The sequence below is a fragment of the Lissotriton helveticus genome, chromosome 8 (assembly GCF_964261635.1).
Source record: "Lissotriton helveticus chromosome 8, aLisHel1.1, whole genome shotgun sequence".
Taxonomy (NCBI): Eukaryota; Metazoa; Chordata; class Amphibia; order Caudata; family Salamandridae; genus Lissotriton; species Lissotriton helveticus.
The window spans coordinates 1,139,584,618-1,139,606,559 of NC_136069.1; the positions used below are offsets into that span (position 1 = coordinate 1,139,584,618).

Here is a 21,942-nt window from a genome sequence, read left to right on the forward strand (position 1 = left end):
ATTCTTTTAGGTTGTCCAGTTCGTCTCCTCTGTATAGGCTCTTAACCACATTTTATCAGATACTTCTATTCTTTGAACACCCACATTCCTTTTCGAGCACACTTATAGTAATTCAATGTCAATAATAGTCTTAATATCACAGGTATTCTTAGTCCACTTTTAATCCATAAACATCGATTCAGGTTGTGCAAAATCCAGTTCATTCAGAACCAATGTTTAATCCAAGTTTTCTGTTGAGTGCTTACGTACTCTGTGTGTGGACCAAGCACTCTTTTGCTCACTTGGAAAATGCAATTCACTATGTACACATTTTAACATAAGTTGGATAACTCAGTTACTTTTATTTATTGTTTGCCAATTGAATGTGCTGCTCTTCTACATTTAATATAATAATTATAAAAATCCATATTGTTTTGTTTTCATAATGCTTGCTTCATTCCCAATGCACAAGATGTTGCACATTTGTGTTTTAGCCAGAAAAACAGAATAAAAAAATTATTTTTCCTAATCGCCTTTGGGCCCAATATGCAAGAAAGAACATGTATTGATTTTACGTACTGAACGGTCGTGTTTTTCTTAATAAACCCCATATGAATTTGTTTATGGAGAAACCTATATAAAATAGTACATTTTTGTAGCCGCTGGCTATGGAGCCTGCAGTAAACAGCAACTCAAGGGTCACTTCTGCCTCTTGTCCCTATGCTGGTTTATTACTGCTTTGGGATGGTATTTTGACTGGCACAGGTTTGCAGCCCTGACAATATTTGTGATCATCTGCACAAACACTAAAACTGCAAAATAATATTTTTGTGTCATACCATTGCAAAATGAAGTACATATAGTGTCCTTGTATGCGGACATGTTGATCTATCTGCAACATCCTGGCTGGAGTATACAGTTGTGCATGTCTGTGTTAGAGGATCTGTGTGAAGCCTATGGTCTTACAATTAGCTGAGACTAAACATACACCTTCCATGTGCGTGTTTGTACATACACATATATACATATATATATATATATATATATATATATATATATATATATATATACATATATACACATATACATATATATACACATATATATATATACATATATATATATATATACACACACACGCACACACACACGATGTAAAACTCTTTGAGGCAATTGCTGTGACCGTTATGTTGTACACATTTCTCTAATGGATCTACTTTTGTATACTTTTATCTGCTCTTCATGAGTTGTGTTGTATGTAAGCGGCTGATCGGATAGAGGTTCTATCTTAAACTACAAATCTCCAAAATTTATTTGGGACCTATTGTATATTGGAAGCAAAGTAGAAAAAGTTCGGTTAACGTTTAATTGATAATCTGCCAAAGGAAAAAAAAAATGATGCAAGTAGGGTTTCAGTAGCTTCATCTCAGCAGAACTTAATATAGTACACTATGTCATCTGCAAGAACCACTAACAGGGCAGATATATCACATGTATAGCTGTATACTGTATTAAACAGCGAGTGGCTGTTTAAGCACTACTAATATGGCAAGAAATGCGTTTTAGTCTCTACTTTTAACTGATCCCAACTTCTTAATTTTGAACTTTTTGATCTCAAATCTGGCTTTATCTGCTCTTTTTGTGTTTGGTTGCCCACCTGAAATAGTTATATTTAGGTCTTGGGCTTACTCAAGAAGATACATTGCTTAACACTGTTTGGCTTTTCTGTCACTCTCATTTACCTGCTTCTTATTAGATGTTTTTTGTGTCAATCTTGTGTTTGCCGTTTCCATGGAGCATAGCCTCTTTGATTGGCTGGCTTCTGTGCTTCCGCTGCTCCCTTTTAGAAAACGTTTTAAGAACTCTGAGAGTGCATGTGTTTTCCAGCTGTCTCCTTAGTGTGCTTTTATCCCCACTCGCTCCCTAACACTAACACACACACACACACACACACTTGTGTTGCTCTCTCTAATCTATGTGCTCTTGCTCCACTTCTCTCCTTCACCTGTTTTCTCTTCCTCTTGTTGGTTCTCCCCACCAGCCAAGTTGCTTTACCCCCACCGCCCATTCCTGCAACCCACTCATTCGTTATTTTTATCCAAGCGCTTTTGACCTCAGTTTGGAAAAAAAACTGCACTTAGTATTTTTTTTTCATTTACCAATCCATTTTGAAGCCTATCCCTAGTTCTCCTATGCTCACTAGTTGCACCTGGCGATTTTCCATCTTCTGCGCCTTGACGCCTCCGGGCTAAGTCGCGCATTACAAATCTCCAATCAAATCAAACAGGCTTTATTGTCCCTTTTATTAAGCCATGGCAGATAGCCGGGGTGCTCTCCAGTATGGCCTAAAACATTAGCAAAGCGAATAGATCTTTAGATATAACTTTGGCAATTTGGCAAAATGAAGTAAATAATGTAGAAATTAACCGGAACAGATGAAACAATTGCACACAATGGTTTGAAAGCAGCATGATATAACATATAAACAATATATCCAACTTTCACAAAGAAAAAAACAAACTACTCACGTTTGAAAGTTATGTTTATTATCAAGCAAAATAGGAATTAATCTGAAATATATAACCAAATAGATAAACTGAATGGGAACAAGGCAGATTTAGTGGCACGAATCTACATAATTCTGTACAGTTATTCTTTCAATGCTGCAGTAGCTAGCATCGATGCAGCACAATTAGAGTGGCAGTAGAAGGCAACATGCTAAAAAAGACTGGACTGAAAAAACTGAAATTAACTTATTAAAGGATGTAATCAAGCACGACATGACATTGCATGGTAAGTTTGGCACATATTGAAGTGCTGAGCAAGTTACTATTTTTTAAAACTCTAGTAACCACAAGCCAATTTATTTAATATACGCCTTTTGAAATTCAAATATGTAAAGTAAAAGAAAGAAGTTTGTTCAAATACTTGTAAAATATGCCACCCTACGAAGACACTCCCAAAGCGTCCTGCAACATTGCTAGAAATGATTTCCCATTCCTTCGAACCATTCCTTCGAGCCTGTGTAGAGGCCTCCTTTTCCATTAGTCCGTTTTCAAATTTCATTTATTGGAAACCAAACAGAATAAGAAGGCAAGTACAAAACAAAAACAAGTCAGGAAAAAAGAAAACATATGCACCTGGACTGTCACTTTTGAACAAGATCTCTCAAAGTTCAGACACGCATGACTGCACATGAACAAAAACAAAATAAGGTACCTGATGTTGCACGATGTTATAAAAGTGTATAGAAAAATTGATTAGTCATTTTTTATATTCACTTTAAATTCAGGGTTCAGAAAAGGTCTATAAAAACAGGATGAGACTAAAATAATATTTTCAGTGATCTTGGGCTAGGCCCTAATCAGAGTCTGAATCATATGTCTTTTCTCTGATAGTTTTCTTCTCAACTTTCGTGAAGTTAGTTCCAAATTTCTTTTGGCCCAAAGATGGTGGTTCCAAAATATTTCCACTAAGGAAAAAAGAAAAAGTTAATTGTCTACTACAAATTGAACCAGAGATGCATCACAATTTACAGTGAACAAGCAAAAAGCTTGAATATTCACAGAACAGAATTACGTTTAAGAAAATGAATAGTAGTCCGCAAAAGTGATAGAGTTTCCTTGTTGATACAAGATCTTTCCATACACCTTCCTATTTTGTGGTCTTTGCCTGAGAAGGTAAACAATGGGTGGGTGCAAGGTCTGGAAAATCAAACAGGAGAAGCATCTTCAGCAAAGAGGCCCTATTTCAACTTCTGGAGTTCTGGGGACCACAACTCCTGAAGGATTAGGATAGATTCAAGATGGGTCAAATGTGGTTAACTAAGTCACAAGCTGGCAGATTACAAAATAATCAAATAATTGTTCATGCCACACATCCAATGATGAGATTCAAACGAACTAAACACTATACAGGCTAGTACTGCAAATGGTGCAGAGAGGTTTGAGATAGGAGACCTTCAAAATAATGAATGCAAAATGCATAAGGAAAGTACTTTTAAAAATTCAGAGGCTGAGATATGGAAATAGAGGATATGGCAGAGTTCAGGCTACTGAGAAAGTACATTTTAAAATTCAGAGGCTGAGATATGGAAATCGATGATGTGGCAGAGTTGAGGCTACTGAGAAAATCCTGAAATCAATTTGCCTAGACGGACCACAGAAAGTGTATTTACTAGACTCCCATTTGAAGGCCAGATTTATTTATTTGCAATGGTTAGGCAGGCATACATCATTTTTTATTAAGCAAAGTGGTTCTGTTCATTGATTTTGTTAGATTTAAGATACTTTTTTATGGTGACCAGTGATTACATTTGAATATTAAACGGAAGTTGGACATTATTGCCCCTTGTAGGACAACCCAAAAAGCCTCACAGTGGAGAAAGAAACAAACATCGAGAAAAAAAACTGTTTAAGATCTATCCAGGATAAATCATTTCATCCCATCCAGAGCCAAATTTGAACAGGTGCCATCCAAATACCTCTGGACAAGAGGAGGTGGTTTTCCTGAGTAAAAGGTTCCCAACAGATCCACTATAAGCAAGGATCACCCATATTTAATCCGTATTACAGAATATTGACAGCAGTCAGGGATACCACGTCTGTGACTCTCTAAGGTTTACTACTGCTTGCATAGGGTCAAGCAAACCAATCTACCGTACAAAGCTCTGTAGTGTACTGACACAAGGAGAACATTGCAGAGCTCTTGATGGTCCAGACTTTGCTTTTTAAGTAGGGATGTGACAATAGCCCTTTTTAAGCCAGCAAGCTATATACCAGTTTCAAGGCAGCAGTAAAACAGTGATGGTGTGGGTCATGCGGAAGAATTACATGTAATATATTTGGGGAAAAACAGTATCAAAAAACATATATAATGATTTTGATAAATAATACAAAACATTAATTTAACAATTCTGTATATATATATATATATATATATATATATATATATATATATATATATATATATATATATATATATATATATATATATATATATCAACAAATCCGGCTCAATTGCCCAGTCCAATGGCGCTCTAATATCGGTGCACGACTCCCAAGCAGAGCCCCGCTTGTATTAATTGCGCAAATCCTCTTAAGAAAGAAGAACGAGTCGGCACTCACGGAGTTATATCCCAATCCTCTTTATTTCCTTGTGATCACAGCCAGCATAGCAAAAAAACAACCAACGCGTTTCGCAACAAAAAGTCGCTTGTTCACGGTCGACACCACAAAGTATTTTGCCCACCTATATCGGGCGGACTCATCAGACATTTCCTGTATGTGATCTCACTTCCTGTTAACTACACAGGAAGTTGGATGGGAATTGTAGTTTTTTACAATTTGTTAAGGGTGAAATAACATTTTATCGTTAGTGCACTTTAAATGGAGGTGTAAATGGTAAACAGTGTAGGTTGTTTTAAAAACATTTATCTACACGAGGGCTGATACAATCCCCTGATTTTTGGTGTGGATTTACCCCCCACATTTGTTAGCTTTAAATATACCACGATGTTAGCTAACAAATGTGGGGGGTAAATCCACACCAAAAATCAGGGGATTGTATCAGCCCTCGTGTAGATAAATGTTTTTAAAACAACCTACACTGTTTACCATTTACACCTCCATTTAAAGTGCACTAATGATAAAATTGTGGGAGAAATTGAGTAAAAAAGAAATCAATAAATGGTGGGAGCTCATTACATTAAAAAAGTATGTGGAAGTAAAAAGAGTCCCTAGAGGTTTAAGAATATCTCTGATGCCAAGCCAACAAGATGTATCGGATGAACTACTAAATGAATGGGGAGAATATGTACTTGAATCTTCATTGGGCCTGATTAATATCTTAATCAAACATCTAGAAATTACTTTAACAAAAGTAAAAGCGGAACTAGCAGAATTAGAAAAAGAAATAGCCATATTGGATCTAACCCCGGAACAAACCAAACTAAGAGAGGACTTAGAAAAATATGTTAACAAACATGAAGAAGTGGTGAGGAATCGGAAACAGTCCAAATTTCAGCGGGACGAAGAGGACTACAAGCAGGGACGTATCTTTACATACGCCAAAAAATTCGACATTTTCAAAAATCAAGGAACAAAGGGCTTTGGCTACCAAAATGCTTCTAGTGCAACCTCTTTGACTTCAACAGGCACAAGCGACGAGGGAACAGAAAATACCAACCAGACAAACAAGGATTTTTTAGGGGATATGAGATTAGTCCTCCATCAGCGGCTATGGGAACACAATCAAAATCAAGGAACCAGAGGAAGAGGACAAGGACGCAGATGGGTACCCAGATCAGGAACAAGTTCAAAAAAACAATCAGAAGAGGACAAAGGAAACGATGGCTCAGAAAAAGTGGATACAGAAACAAGATCGATGCGCCAGAAGAAACAGAAATAGATATCCCAGCACAAGACACAATGGAGGGAGAACTGGTAGTCATAAATCTCTCACAAAGAAACATCAGTGAGAATGAGATGTCATTACTAAAAAGAGGAATACACTTTTGCCCAACAGAACCTATGAACATAGCACAAACAAGAATAGACATCTATAAATATATTAGAAAAATCAAGCTGGCCAAAACTTTTGAAGAGAATGAGAAAATGGCTATGTATGCAAAAAAGAAAAAACAGACACGGATGGATACAACCACAAGTGGAGAAGGATTAACATCAGGGGACTTACCTGCATTAGTGGCTATAACAAACCTAGATATAACAAATGAAGATACAAATCTAACAGAATCAGGTGTGGTTCAACAAAAAGGAGCTGGCCTAAGTGGTATGAAAATGGCATCAAAATTCTATCCTCAATTACCACATGGTAACAAAATTGATTTATTTCAAGACGCAGTAATAAAGGACATCTATAAAATCAAAAATCGGAACTTTAAGGACAATCTAACTAAAGAAGAGAGATTGGCCTTAAAAAACTTGGAGGAAAAAACTATAACTATAAAAACCGCCGACAAGGGTGGCAACATCGTGATTTTAGACACAACGGATTATGTAATGGAAGCCCACTCACAATTGAACAATAAAAAATACTACAGAAAATTGAAATCTAATCCCACAAAACTTTTCAAAGAGAAATTGGATCAAAAATTAGAAATCTGGGAAAATCAAAACCTGATTGATTTAGATGAAAGGAAATTTTTGAGTACCGAACATCCAGTGACCGCCACGATCTACTTCCTGCCAAAAGTGCACAAAAATCCACTAAAACCACCAGGGAGACCGAGTGTGTCATCGAAAGGGTCGTTAATGGAACCAGTTGCGAACTATATTGATTTTTTTCTTATGCCTTTTGTTACCAATTTAAGCTCTTATTTAAGGGATACTACAGACCTTTTGAAACATCTGGAGGAGTTAACTTGGCAACCCAATTTTTATTTAGTTACAATGGACGTTGTATCATTGTATACAAACATTGAGAATGAGTGTGGTGTAAATGCATGTGCATATTTTCTAAAAGAGCGCGACATCCAGTATAACAGGCATAACCAGATGCTAATAGACATGATCGAAATGTGTCTGACACAAAATGTTTTTTTGTTTGGAGATGAAATATACCAACAGATTCATGGTTGTGCCATGGGTTTCTCATTCTGCCCCGCATATGCATGTCTCACAATGGGGTGGTGGGAGCAACAAGTGGCGTGGCACCCTGACAACGATATATATGTGGAGAAAATTGCAAAATGGACAAGGTACATAGATGACCTTCTCATTGTGTGTCCAGACCACGTTACATAGAAAGGAGACAGCAACCAATGCAACCTTGCACTATGATAGCTTCCACAAACAATCTATAAAAGAGAACATACCATATGGCGAGTTTCTGAGAATTCGAAGAATATGTTCAGAGGAAAGTGAATGGCTAAAAAAGAGCAAAACAATGGCACAAAGATTCAAAAGCAGGGGCTACAATACTAACACCATAAGAAAAGGTTGGCAAAGAGCTAATACGAAAAATAGGAAAGATGCCCTAATCACGAAAAAAGAAATGAATAAAACATCAAACAAGGAAACATTGGAAAAAAAGAGAAATAAGATTGATTCTGGACTACACTAGGGAATCAAAACAAATTGTTGACATTCTCAGGAAAAATTGGAAATTATTACATCTGGATCAAACAACAAGCCAAATTATGGGTAAACATCCCTTGGTAACTTTCAGAAGGGCAAGGAACCTAAAAGACAGACTAATACAGAGCCACCATCAAGACCACTCAAAAAAGAAAAAGGGTATTCAGTGGCTCAAGACCAAGGGCTTTATAAAATGTCAGCACTGCAAAATATGTCAAATTGCAATTAACAAAAAAGAAGTGATGTTACCGAACAAAAAAATGTGGCAAATAAGACAACTAATTGACTGCACAAGCACACACGTGGTATACGTAATTGAATGCCCATGCTCTTTGAAATATATTGGGAGCACCAAAAACGAATTCAAGAAGCGAATTTTGGAGCATGTGAGAGCTACAACGAACAGAGACAGGAGCAATGCTGTAGCAAAGCATATGGAGACCATGCACAACAGCGACTGGAAACTTTTGAAAGTGTATGCACTTGAATGCATATTACCACATGAGAGAGGAGGCGATCAGGAGCGGAAATTGAGATGTCGGGAATCGAGACAAATCTTAAATTTTCGAACAATGACCCCGTGGGGGCTAAATCAGAGTGAAGAACTTTATGTACATCTTTGATAAATTAATTGTACAAGGAATAATCAATCAGCACATGTCCTGTGAATTTAAAGAGGAGAAAATCAATAACTATAAAGTATGAATAGACACTATTAATTGGACAATAATACATGAACAAATGGAAAATTTGTGATGATGGGATGAAACATAGGAGGTGTTATATTTGAACCAAGATGATCCCCCTTCCCAAGTAAACCCCCCCCCTACTTTTTCTCTTCCCTATGAAATCGATATGGAATGATAGCTTTTTTAAGTGGTACCTTATCTGGATATGATTTGCAACATTGTTTAGTCAGGACAATATGGCCCACTGGAGGGCTGAAAATGATTTGTATTGAATGGTAGTACTAGCAGCACAACCTGTTTCCTAATCATGCCACGACTGAAATATTAACAATATTGTTGCAATGGTTGACACGCCCACTGGAGGGCGATAATGTTTAGCTTTAAATATACCACGATGTTAGCTAACAAATGTGGGGGGTAAATCCACACCAAAAATCAGGGGATTGTATCAGCCCTCGTGTAGATAAATGTTTTTAAAACAACCTACACTGTTTACCATTTACACCTCCATTTAAAGTGCACTAACGATAAAATGTTATTTCACCCTTAACAAATTGTAAAAAACTACAATTCCCATCCAACTTCCTGTGTAGTTAACAGGAAGTGAGATCACATACAGGAAATGTCTGATGAGTCCGCCCGATATAGGTGGGCCAAATACTTTGTGGTGTCGACCGTGAACAAGCGACTTTTTGTTGCGAAACGCGTTGGTTGTTTTTTTGCTATGCTGGCTGTGATCACAAGGAAAGCTATTTGGATGTTAATCGCATACCTCGAGGGCTCAGGATAATGATAGCCCCCAATTACGACACACCCAATTCCCGCTTAATGGCTGAATGGGCAGAATGTAATCTAGACAACTCCAGGAGGTTGGTGGAGATTTTAGTGAAACATGCGGAGAGTGACCGCGAAGAAATTTTGCCCAATATTCACTTACTACGCAGAGAGATAGAGGCGCTAAGTGACCCACAAGAAATCAAAGACAAGTTTGAAGAGGAAATGGAACAACGCTTACAAAAAGAAGAAGACAAGATTAAAGTGCGTAAATCGTACAAATTTAGACGAGATAAAGAGGATTACGAAAATGGAAGGATTTTTACCTTCTCAAGAAAATATGATGTGGTGAGGAAGAATGCAGGAAAGGTGCCTAATCAACCCACTTTGGCAGCACAACAGTCAGTGAACTCTGCACCCGAGACTTCTTCAGTCTCAGGGTCGAGTGTATACACAGAAAGTGGTTCAGAGGAAGGTGATGAAAGCAGCAATGCCACCAAACCGACGATGGGGGAAAGAGCTGGAGTATATACGGCAGAGTAGGCGGGAGACCCTACGCTCTGCAACAACAGCGCAATCGGCAAAAAACGGCGCACGAGGAGCAGGCGGGAGAGGAGGGCCGCCCAGAAGAAACGCGACAGTACGAGGAAGCTGGAATCGGGGTTCATGGAAAAAGAAAAACAAAAATCAGAGTCAAAGAGGGGAGGAAGAGACAATATGGCGGAGGTCGGAACGAATTCTAATACCATCATTAATGTGTCTGAAGTAGCCCTTACAGTGGCGGAGAAGCAACTACTGTCACTGGGTTTATCTTTCTGCCCAGAATCCAACTTCCAATACACAAGAACTAGAGCGGACATCTTTCTGTTCATTCGCAAATTAAAGCTCCAGAAATTCCACAAGCTGCAATCTAGGGGCAAATTGAAAAATACACCCATCGTTGACACAGGAAACAAGAATATTAATTTGGTGTCAAGCGACTTTGAAACCCTAGCTGCGGTCCAAAGTATTATCAATACATCCAACATGGCACCCCACAATTTAGTATCTCAGAACAGTGAGATTTCCTTAACACCTTTTCCAGTTTTGACCACACAAGAAGTAAGAAGCCTGGGTAACACCAAACCGGAAACACCTTTTAAAATCAAATCTAAATTTGTGCCAACAATGATAAAGGATTCGATAGATGTCTTTAATGAAATTGTAGTGGCACAAGTGAAAAAACTGAACAGGAGAATCCAATCCACAAAAAAACACCGTTCCAATGAAAATTTAAGTATGGTCTATTGGTTGACAAATTGAAAAAGGAAAATAAGGTCGTAATAAGGAATTCGGACAAAGGAGGGAATATTGTGTTGCCCTCTCTGAATATCTTATTGAAGCAAACAAACATCTAGGGGATACTCAATGTTATGTCACCAGCACACCACTCAACTACAAGCGCATGCAAGATGACCTATGTACTAAATTACTGGCTTGGAAGAGTTTGGGGTTATTAAATAATGACGAGTTTAAGTTTTTAAAAAAAGAATTGCCCAAAACACCGGTAATATACTTTATACCGAAGATACATAAGGACCGTGCGAAACCTCCTGGTCGTCCTATAATTGCAGCATGTGATGGCCCACTAGAATATCTTTCTAGGTACATTGACTATTTTTTACAGGAGCATGTGGTAGAGCTGGAATCTTTTATCAAAGACACAGGAGATTTCCTATCAAAGATTAATAAGATTAAATGGCAAGATGGATACTATCTTATCACCCTTGATGTGTCATCATTGTGCACTTGCATTAGGAACCAAGACGGACTAAGAGCAGTGAAACATTTCCTAGGCAAAAGGAATATGGAGTTTGCAGAACACAACAGAATGCTTATGGACCTATTGACTTTCTGTTTGGAACATAATTATTTTCTGTTTAACAAACAAATGTATCGCCAAGTTCAGGGGGTAGCTATGGGGGCCAGTTTTTCCCCCAGCTACGCTTGCCTCTTTATGGGCTGGTGGGAAGAGCCGGTCCTTAGGAGGCAATATACGGACATATACACACACAAGATTGTTTCTTGGCTAAGATACATAGATGACCTGATGATTGTGTGGAAAGGTTCCCGGGAAGAAGCCATGGATTTCATTGGAGAGATTAATGTTAATGACATCAATTTACAATTCACGCACAATATAAGTAATTGTCAGGTATCCTTTTTGGATGTGTCAGTAAATATAGTGGACAATAAGATATGTACAACGTTGTTTAGAAAAGAAACAGCAGGGAACACGTTACACACAACAAGCGCACACCCCAGACACCTTATACATAGCATCCCGTATGGGGTAATGCTTGGGCTGCGCAGAATATGCAGCGAGGAGGATGAACTCAAAAAGCATCAGCAGGAAAGTAAGGCCAGGTTCTTAGAACGCGGCTATGGTGCAAAAGTGATTGATGCTGCAATTGCCAAATCCAATGTTAAAATAAGGGAGGAGCTCATAGGAAGCATGGGCAATCGTAAACAACCAGAGATTGATAATGCCCAAACAACTCAAGAACCCCCTAGGCTGATTCTGACTTACAACAGACAGCACAAGGATTTACGTAAAATCATACAGCGCAATTGGCATGTGGTAAAGGATGACCCTATAATAGGTAGTCATCTTCCTAAGTTTCCTGCAATCACATACAGGAAAGCCACCTCCATGGCTGATATATTGGTAAAGAGCAGCCCTGAGTATAAGGATTCTACAGGTTTATCATTGGCACGCAAGGGATTTTACAAATGCCCTCAATGCAAAGCATGCACATATGGAGTGAATAGGACCTCTTACATTACTGCCTTCAGTACGAAAGCACAAAACATTAAACATCATCTCACTTGTAAGAGCGAGTATGTGGTGTATGTTTTAGAGTGCAGTTGTAATTTGAAATATGTAGGGAGTTCCAAGTTGCCGGGCCACAGACGAATATTACAACATATAAGGGCGATTAACAACAATGACCAGAGTTACCCTGTGGCCCGTCACTTTCATGATGTGCATGGTGGCAAACCTAAAGACCTCAGATATTTCCTGTTGGATACGGTACCGATTCAGAGGAGAGGAGGGGATAGAGAGGGGATGTTGCGTAGGTTGGAGACTCACTATATTCTTCTATTGGATACCAAGCAACCCAATGGTTTGAATATGAGTGAGGATCTATACACTTATTTGGATTGATACACAGAAAAACATGTGATTAGATCAGGTATTGTCACCGCCAATGTTCCAATCCCAACAAACTTGTTTGAAGAGTACGCCATCTGGATCTTCTATATCGTTGCAAAATTATGCATAAAACAAATGAAATACAGGATTTTTTAGGAATGTTCTTATTATAAATAGTGATATATATTTTTGATAATATGGCATATTATGGCAATTTGATTTTAGGATTTCTTAATTATTTATGGATGAATTCATGGATTAACGGAAGGTATATATGATTAATTGTGGGAATCATTCATAAATATGGAATCTTAACATCTAGAATAAGGAAAACCTGTTTTCTTACGACTTAAGTTTAGTATAAGCTATAGTGGTCTCTGGAGTAAATTGGCTGCACATTAGTGCCATGATGACTTTTTAGGCCATTGGTTCGTAATAAAATTTCATTTAATTTAATTTAACACATTCAGGGAGCACTGTTTCGTTTGTTTGCTTAACAAAAAATAAAAAATAAACATCTTAAGAAATAACTTAGTTATGGGGTGGGTTCTAGGGATACACTTTTTATAATTTTATAGGCATTGGATTAAATACATACAATGATGGTTGAAACATCTGATGCGAAATAAGGTGGGCTGTTTGATACTGAAAGAGGGTAGGTGTCAATGTTGGATGCAACATAGAATAAGCAACTCACAAATATGACATTTATAATAGAATATATGTCAATTGATACTTAGGAGTTATGGGCCAATGCATTTAAGCACGGATGTCACTTTAATCATTGTCGAATATAAACTTTGGGATTATGAATTTTACATCAATGTTTGGTGAAGAAATACTGACATATTGGGATCATGTATTTTACAAAAATGTTAAGTGAGAAAATACTGATAGTATTTCTTTTATGCCTATTATAGCACTGTCACTTTAAAATTAGGTGTATCTCACAACACTGTTGTCATGTGATCAAGGCAGGGATCTGTCGAAACGCGTCGTGACGATATGGCAAGCACAAAAATAAATATCTTAACTTGCACTGAACCTGGGTCTTCCTAGTCTTTTTGTCTCTTTGAAGACGAGCCTAGTGGCAGGTATAAGAACATTTTAGGATTAAAGCACTCTCAAATTAAAGAGCATAAGTAATCCATTCTGGTACTCTGCTATCTAGCACACAAACAAATTCTGTCAAGAAGTAAGAATACAATCTAAGGGGGGGTGCTCTGAAAGTCTGCAACTCCCTACCCTATCAGGAAATCTTTAACCAAAATAATAAAAGCTGAAATATCACAGCAATAACCGGAGAAGGTTTGGACAGGTCTTACATGGAGCAAAGATCCATCAAATATTATGTATGTTAATATATCCAGCTATTCTTCTCTACTGGTTTATTCCACCACTTCTGTATGTTGTGATAGCATCATTTCTTTTTGTGTTGAAATTGTTTATTAGCATTTATTAAATGTAAGACAATACAAGCAATACAATACAGAAATGTGCAATATGTGCTTGAAGCTACATAAAGTGCTTTCTCACCCTTTGGCCTGTTTCGGTGAGTAACCTGAACTCTACCACTTCTAATGGGTACGGAGGAACACTGTACTTTTAATGAAGAACAAATGACTGATACCAGTGCAGGCTGGCTGCACGGGGAGAGGGAGCTGAGCTCTCAGAGCTGGTGAGAACCTGTATCATCACAATACACAACTGAGAAGCACTATTACATTACGGTTTTATTAGTTCTAAGATATTCGTTCTGCTTATATGTAATCTGCCCAGTGCTTAATGAATAACAAATTAAAGAAACGAAAACACTTAGGCAGGTCAGCATCATTTGCGGGGGGGGGGGGAAGAGAATAACATTCAACATGGTGCCTGTTCAGAGAGTTGAGATTTTTATTTTATTTTTTATTGAGCAGAATAAAAAAATACAAGAAGGCAGTTTAAAAATAAAAATAGATATACTAATACAATTGATCACAAATTTTGATGTACTAGAAAAGAGATCATTTCATATGGAGAGTTGAGATCTCAATGGGTTTGGGTAACAATGTGCAATGACTGGACGTGCATTAACGGCAGCCTGCGGAACAATCTTTTCATGTAGCCAGCTCAGAGTGCTTTGGAGTAGTCTGCTTGGCTCCACCAACTGGCACTTGTTTACATAACTGAACATAACTGCACCAGATTTTGTTGAAATTAAAAAGGGCTGATGCTGTGTAACAATTTCAAGTGGTAAATATAGGCAACTGCTAACAAGCACTTTGGTCAATAGTGAGGCATCAAAATAAAAGCCGAGGATTTGGACTTTAGAAACAGGAAGAATACATCAATCGTCAGATCTGAAACATGCTATTAAACTTTAACATCATCCTATCCGCTGCCACTCCAACTACATTCCTATCTACAGAAGTTAACTTAGTTAACTGAACAATAGGTACCCATGTGAATTATCAGCATACGTGTAAAAAAGAACACCCACTTCCCCAAGCAGCATATCAAGGATTCTACACAATCATTAAACAGTGCTAGCAGCAGTTTGGAGCCGTGCAGGAACTCTACCTGCACTTCAATCAAACCACACTGGAGCCCCTCAATGACCATACAGTTTCTTCTCAAATCCAGAAACGATACAAACCAATCTCCTTCATTTCCAGACCCCTTTATCAGTGGATGGAAAAGCACCTCATTTTTCAGATGGGAAAAGCTACTGATTAAAATAATAGCAGCAAGTTCACTAGTCAACATTCTCAAGAGATATTTAATTCCAGAGAATTCTGAAACTGCAATAACCACCCTTACCAGCAGTGAGGTGAAAAGCAACTGGATTAATATGGCAAGAAAATAAAATTGACAGTTCCAATAAAACCTTTTGAAAGAGAAAGGCAGCACTTCTTGAGAAGGGGACATTAGCAAAGACTAGAGTAAATACTGAAAAAGATTCCATATTGACACCGATTGGCCAGTGAAGATCAAGACATAGATGGTTGGCATGACCATCATCAATTTTTTCAAGTCATCCAGAAAAATGGATTTAACTATGGCCTTATTCAAAGTCTCAGTATGTGAGGAGGGCCCTGTGATTACCTATGGAAGTCACATCTGCATCTTCACCATCAATACTAAATATGGCTCTGATGTTAGTGATATTATCCATTACACCTGTTACACTTTTCGCCCACTTCTGGGATACCAGCAGCCCGCAACTATTATCTTAAATGCTACCTCCGAGCAGAAAGCAGAATCATTTATTTAATATGTAATGTGTACTGTTTCTGCAGCTATGATAGTCCTGTGTATTGCCTTATATTCTTGTCATGCAAGATTTAACTTTGGAGTCTGAAATGTAACCAAGGGTTTGGGTTAAATCTCTGAAGCCCAGATTTTTTTATGGTGGGTTTTCATTTTTCCCCAGTTAATACCTGGAAACCCAAGCTATAACTGACAACCAACTCTAGATAGTAAAGTGTTCATACCATATTAGGGAGAGGAGTTGGTTTAACGGCTAGGGCGGACGACCTCGAATCTGGGGAACTGGGTGCGAGTCTCGGCAATGACGCTGAACATCCTGCGTTTCTGGGCTGGGCACTTAATCTCCCCATGCCTAACAAAAATTAATGTGTCCTCATGTACGCAACAGGTGCTATGTAATGCGCTCTGATACCGGATTCAGGTCAAGTTTGCGCTATGTAAAATAAAACAATCTTGCCAAGCTGTGAATGAGACCTTCAGGAAAATCATTCATGGACCACCGATATAGCAAAATGTCAATCCATTGCCTACCAAAAGTCACCAGTGTTAGGGCCATGGCCAACACACGTTCTACTATAGCATCAAATATTGGGTAGTGCCAGACAAGAATGCTGCAGTCCCAACATTTCTGAAGTTGGAGCAGAGGGTGTGGCCACAGTCCAGATAGATATTCATGCAGCTACGGAAGCCTGCCCAAGAACCTGTAAGTGTATTCAATGTTTGCACGTACTTCTGTTCATAAGTGTAGGAAATGACCATCTTTTACGTGTGTACCCCCAGATGTTTTCCCATCTGTTTTTGCTGGCTGTTGAACTCCATGCACTCCCCTCCCCCCCCCCCAAAGGTAAAATGCCTTTGCTCCTCCTTTCAACATAATGAAATCGACATACTGGGTCATATTTAACGTATCTAGAATTCCCTGGTATACGATACACTGTGTATGCAAGGCCTGTGAGTTAAATGTGACTAGAGCACTGTAGCACCCATTGTGCTATCCACTACAGGGGCATGTACAAACACGACTGAGGGGCGGGCCACCACTTGTAGCCCAGCTGTTGCAGTGTTAAACTGAAAGTTTGTCCTGTCAAAATAACCCCTTGACAGGTCAAAATGTTCCTTTTAAATAGAGGTCAGCCCTAGGTAGGCCTTAATGCCCATAAGACAGGGTGCATGGTACTTAAAAGTAGGACATGTAGAATTTGAATGTTACACATGTCCTTACAGTGTAAAGGTCGCAATAGCCATTTTCACTGTACCAAGGCTGTCGTTTGCAAAGGAAAAGACTGGGTTACATAATTGCATTTGATAATGCTAATTTTGGCCAGAAAAAAAATAGAAATAGGAGTTAACCTCATCAGCGCGGTGCAGATTTACCGCGGTGCGCTGAAGAATGCGAAGACCCGCGGTTCATGACGAGCTCAGCTCGTCATGAGTGTACGAGAGGTGTACCTCATGACTAGCTGAGCTTGTCATGAGCGTAGAAGGGGTAAAGGATGCTTTTTAATAGTTATTCAAAACAATTTAATGGGAAAAATCGCAAAATAAATCCAACTATTAAGGAAAAGGCATACTTTCAGAAAGTTACTTTTCCCCTGCCTAAAGCCTTCGGAGGACATCGGTGTGAGCTCTAACTGTCACTTGGCAGCTCTATGCCCCACTTGGTGAGGTGTTAAAACTGCTCATAGCAGGATCAATGCTTTGGGTGTGGAAAGGGGTTTCTATTCCTACGGCAGGATCATCATTTGGGCTGTGTCCGGGAACTTGATTAACTTCAAATTGGCTAACCCTGTCTCAGCAAATGTTATCCAATATCTGAGCAGCCCCATCCTTTGTTCCCCTAGTTAGTCAAGCACCACTTACAGTGAGAGAGGGGGCTGCTGCCCCAGAACTAGTTGAGAGACCACAGAGGAGAGGTAGCTCATTTCCCTAGCTACACCTCTGGGGTGGGCACACAGGCTCTGCACAAGGGAAGTAGAATTTCAGTAGACAGAGGGAATTGTGGTACTATTTGCTGTAGGGCACACAGGAGTTGCTGCAAAGATGGTTAAGGGGTACCCCCAGGACTTTTATTGATAACAAAGGGGCCAGGAGTCACTCTGACCCGCAAGTTGTTGCCAGGCATAAATAGGGCACCCACACTACTATCTTCATAGCACTGGACCTGTGGGAGATTAAAAAGGTACTGAACATGCTTTCTGATACCTGAAAAGAGCCTAGAAGACTTGACTTGCCTTCTCTCTTGTACAGTTCAAAGAAGTGGCCTTTCCTGCACCTATCCAGCTGACCAGTTCCAAATGGGCCTGCCTTGAACACGGCTGCTAGCCTCTGCAGGAGCAAGTCATCACCCTTCCTCCCCCAAATGAGCACTGACTGTGTCAAAGTGTACCCCTCCTAATGTTTCCTGCACCCTGGCACTTAGAGAAATGTTTTAGCTCCAAAGACCTCCGGAGGACTGTGACCAACCCATCAAGCCAATGCGATGAAGGTGCAATGCTGCTGGGCCTAAGATTCAAGTTGCTTCTGCTCAGAACTTTTCCGCAGCAGCAAACTCTATTTAGCTGGACCTTGCTGGGAAGCTATCTGGCCTCATGGAACCACCTTCAGCTATAGCCAAAACCCTTGCCCCACTGGAAGAATCTGAGCTCAAAAAAGCAACTATGTCCAAAAGTAGAAATCTTTACTGGACTAAAGTACCAAAAATATCCGGACAACTAGAGAAATTCAAAATTCCTACCGCCCTGAGATTTGCCTCTGAAAGTCAACAGCTTCACCACGACCATATCAAAATAGCTATTTGACGTAATGGAGCCATCTTCGGCAACAGCCTGCTGTTTGCCCCTCTGAGGATATCTGACTTCCATTTTAGAGACTAAGGGCCTAATTAAGAGTTTGGCAGATGGGATACTCCATCATAAACGTGACGGATATTCCGTCCGCCATATTACAATTTATTTATAGCTTATGGAACTTGTAATATAGCGGACAAGATATCCGTCAAGTTTTGTGACAACGTATCCCATCTGTCAAACTCTTAATCAGGCCCTACGTACAAAGGTAAAATTTCCAACCTGGTTTAGGTGTCAAAGTGGTTTCTGCATCAGACCTGCACTCCTTCGCAGTCGGCCTTAACTCATGCTTAGGTACCAGTCCAGCGCAACTAAAAGACCTTTGTTGGTGCTAAATGCTTCTTGCCACTGTTTTGAACGGTAAAACTTTAAAAATTCATATCTCTGGTTCTCCTTATTGGATTTTGTCATTTTGTTGGTGTCAATTTCTTTTATTTAAAATGTTGTCAATTTTTCTAAATTGATTTGGGATTTTTCTAGTGTTGCGTTTTGACTTAATTACTGTTGTTTGTGAATGTTTAGTCTAACCGAAATGTTTTAACTTTGTAGATAAACCCCTGACGAAGAGCCGTAAGGGGCTCGAAATGCATTGGGTGAAAAAGATTATCTCAGGAGAAATACTTATGTTGCATTCCGTGCTTTAGGACCAAGCCACGTGCATACCTTCAGCGTTTAAAGGAATACAGGCATCTATAAGTGGCGTACATGTGACGGATTAACGAGTTTGAAATGTTTAACTAGTGGATTAATTGAATAAAAATGGATGAAAATGGACTTACTGTGGCATTATTGCAATGCACTATTCAAAGCTGTGCGTCCGGATTGGGGCGTCAATACGCCCCAGTATTTGAAGTGGTTTAACCAGCACGTGATTTGGCAGCTCACGATACCGGGTCTCGCACGCAACACAGGTGGAAACTCAATATATAGAGACTAACTGGAGAATTAAGGTGTGCACGGCGTCATTTGTTTTTTGATGAAGTATCACTATTCTGCCTTCGACGAGTAGCACCCAGGAACAACAGACGATGAAATTTACATTAACCACATGGTCACATGGCAGTCTTTTACAATCTTGTTTCTCTAAGTGGATTTGATGAACTACGATTTTAAAGCTATAGGGATCATCAGCGGTTGGACATATCGTTAACTACACGTTTTGACACAAAGCGCGATATTGATGAGTAAAATCAGCGGGTTTGTTTAGTGATTTAGTCATACTCGATGCCATGAGCGTTTAATGTGACATTCACGGGTGGGCGGGGAATTCAATGTCAATGTGTTTAAATGACTGGGAGAGGGGTTACGAAATGAAAATAAGTCATTTTTGAACAACAAACAGTACAACACTTGCATGAGATTAGTTGATGGGCTTTTTGTAAGGCATTCTGGGACTGGTAGTTTGATGCTTTGAAGGGGAGGAACCGTGAGTTTAAAGCGAGAGTTTAAATGATGAGAAAGGGGTGGGATTACAACACAGCCGTTGAAAATGGAGTGAGGCATTGATGTACAGAGTTGGGTTTTTGATCGGATGGAGAGTAGGAACCAGAACGTCTTATTGAAGGTATGGGATTATGTTTGGGGGTTGTAAAAAGTGGTGTATTCACATTCATGGGACCTAAGCAGTGGGTGTTTAAGTTCACACGGTGTAAACAAAATGAAATGAGTTAGTTAAAGAAGTTGGAACCAGCATTTATTCAGGTTTAATTGATTTCAGTGGGCAAAAACGTTAGTGGCGGGAAGAACGTAAATAGTATGTATATATCTCTCTATTGTTGCATCTGCGGATAATACTCTTGTGACAGGAATTTGTGAATGTTTAGTCTAACCGAAATGTTTTAACTTTGTAGATAAACCCCTGACGAAGAGCCGTAAGGGGCTCGAAATGCATTGGGTGAAAAAAGTGGCGTACATGTGACGGATTAACGAGTTTGAAATGTTTAACTAGTGGATTAATTGAATAAAAATTGATGAAAATGGACTTACTGTGGCATTATTGCAATGCACTATTCAAAGCTGTGCGTCCGGATTGGGGCGTCAATACGCCCCAGTATTTGAAGTTAATTACTGTTTTGACATTGTATAAATACTTTACACATTGCATCTAAATTAAGCCCATCTGCTCTGTGCCATAGCAATGAGTGGGTTGAGCTCAGGTTCATTTATAGACCCCCCCTAACAAAGATTAAAGTGATAGTTTAAGGTGGGTCCCCGTTAACAAATGGCACCAATATCGTCCTGTACTTTTGGCTTGAGGTTACCTCAAGGTACTACAGTAATTTGTGTCGGTTGTTGCTAGTGGGCATCACAGCTTTTATTTTTTGCCAACGAAGGTTCTTCAATTATGGGTGGCAAGCCTGGTTTAAAAAAAAAAAAAAAAAGAAATTGTCTTAAGCTGGATTCCCAAGGCCTGTTGTTCCTTTTGTACCTGTCTAGGCGCGGGCAGAGTTATAGCGTCGCTGGACACCGTGTGGGTTGTTTACTCTAATGTCACCACATCAGCACAGGGCCATGTATGCAAGATTGGCAGGGATTGGCATTGTCAAGTACAGAAACGACTTGTGCTTCAGCCTGCCTGCTTGTCTCACTGCTGACTAAGCCATGCAATTGGAGACATTAAGAAATGTTAAAGAAATTGGACTATAAAACTGATAAACAATTTTCACAGTAATACCTGCCTTTTTTATTGAGTATATTCAGCCCTAATGTTAAACTAATTTATTATGGCAACGTGCGGGCCTCTCTCTGGCCTTCAATCCACTACTCTGGCCATCAAGAAAGCAAGGCTCACTTGCTCCTCTTGTTAGTCTTCTTCCTACTGAATACAAGAATACGAGGGATCTTCTAGTGTACAGCTGGCACTTTCCTTTCTCCATCGTCCTGGTATGAGACAGATTGTAGAGGACCTGATGCAGGACCCCAGTGGATGTGGAGAAGTCTGAATCACTTCAGGCCCCAGATATATGCATGTATAATAAAAAAAACTTAGATCAAAGTCCCTTTCACATGGTGACTTGGTGCTAATGGGGGCTCTATATTACCTGGTGAATTGAAGGTTTTAGGTGGTGGGAGGGAATCTTAGTAAAGGACCTCATATGCCCTTCAAT

At 39.2% G+C, this 21,942-nt stretch overlaps 1 protein-coding gene across 3 annotated transcripts in view; it reads right to left on the bottom strand.

Moving 5' to 3' along the window:
* Positions 1 to 2,503: 2,503 nt before the first annotated feature.
* The window catches only part of TXNDC9 (thioredoxin domain containing 9), a 119,241-nt gene continuing 99,802 nt past the window's right edge, over positions 2,504 to 21,942 (bottom strand). For all 3 annotated transcript variants that reach the window (XM_078658010.1, XM_078658008.1, XM_078658011.1), the window contains exon 5: positions 2,504 to 3,451. In XM_078658010.1, the coding sequence (XP_078514136.1) occupies positions 3,340 to 3,451 (112 nt within the window). In that variant the 3' untranslated portion in view covers positions 2,504 to 3,339. The remainder of the gene's footprint in view (positions 3,452 to 21,942) is intronic.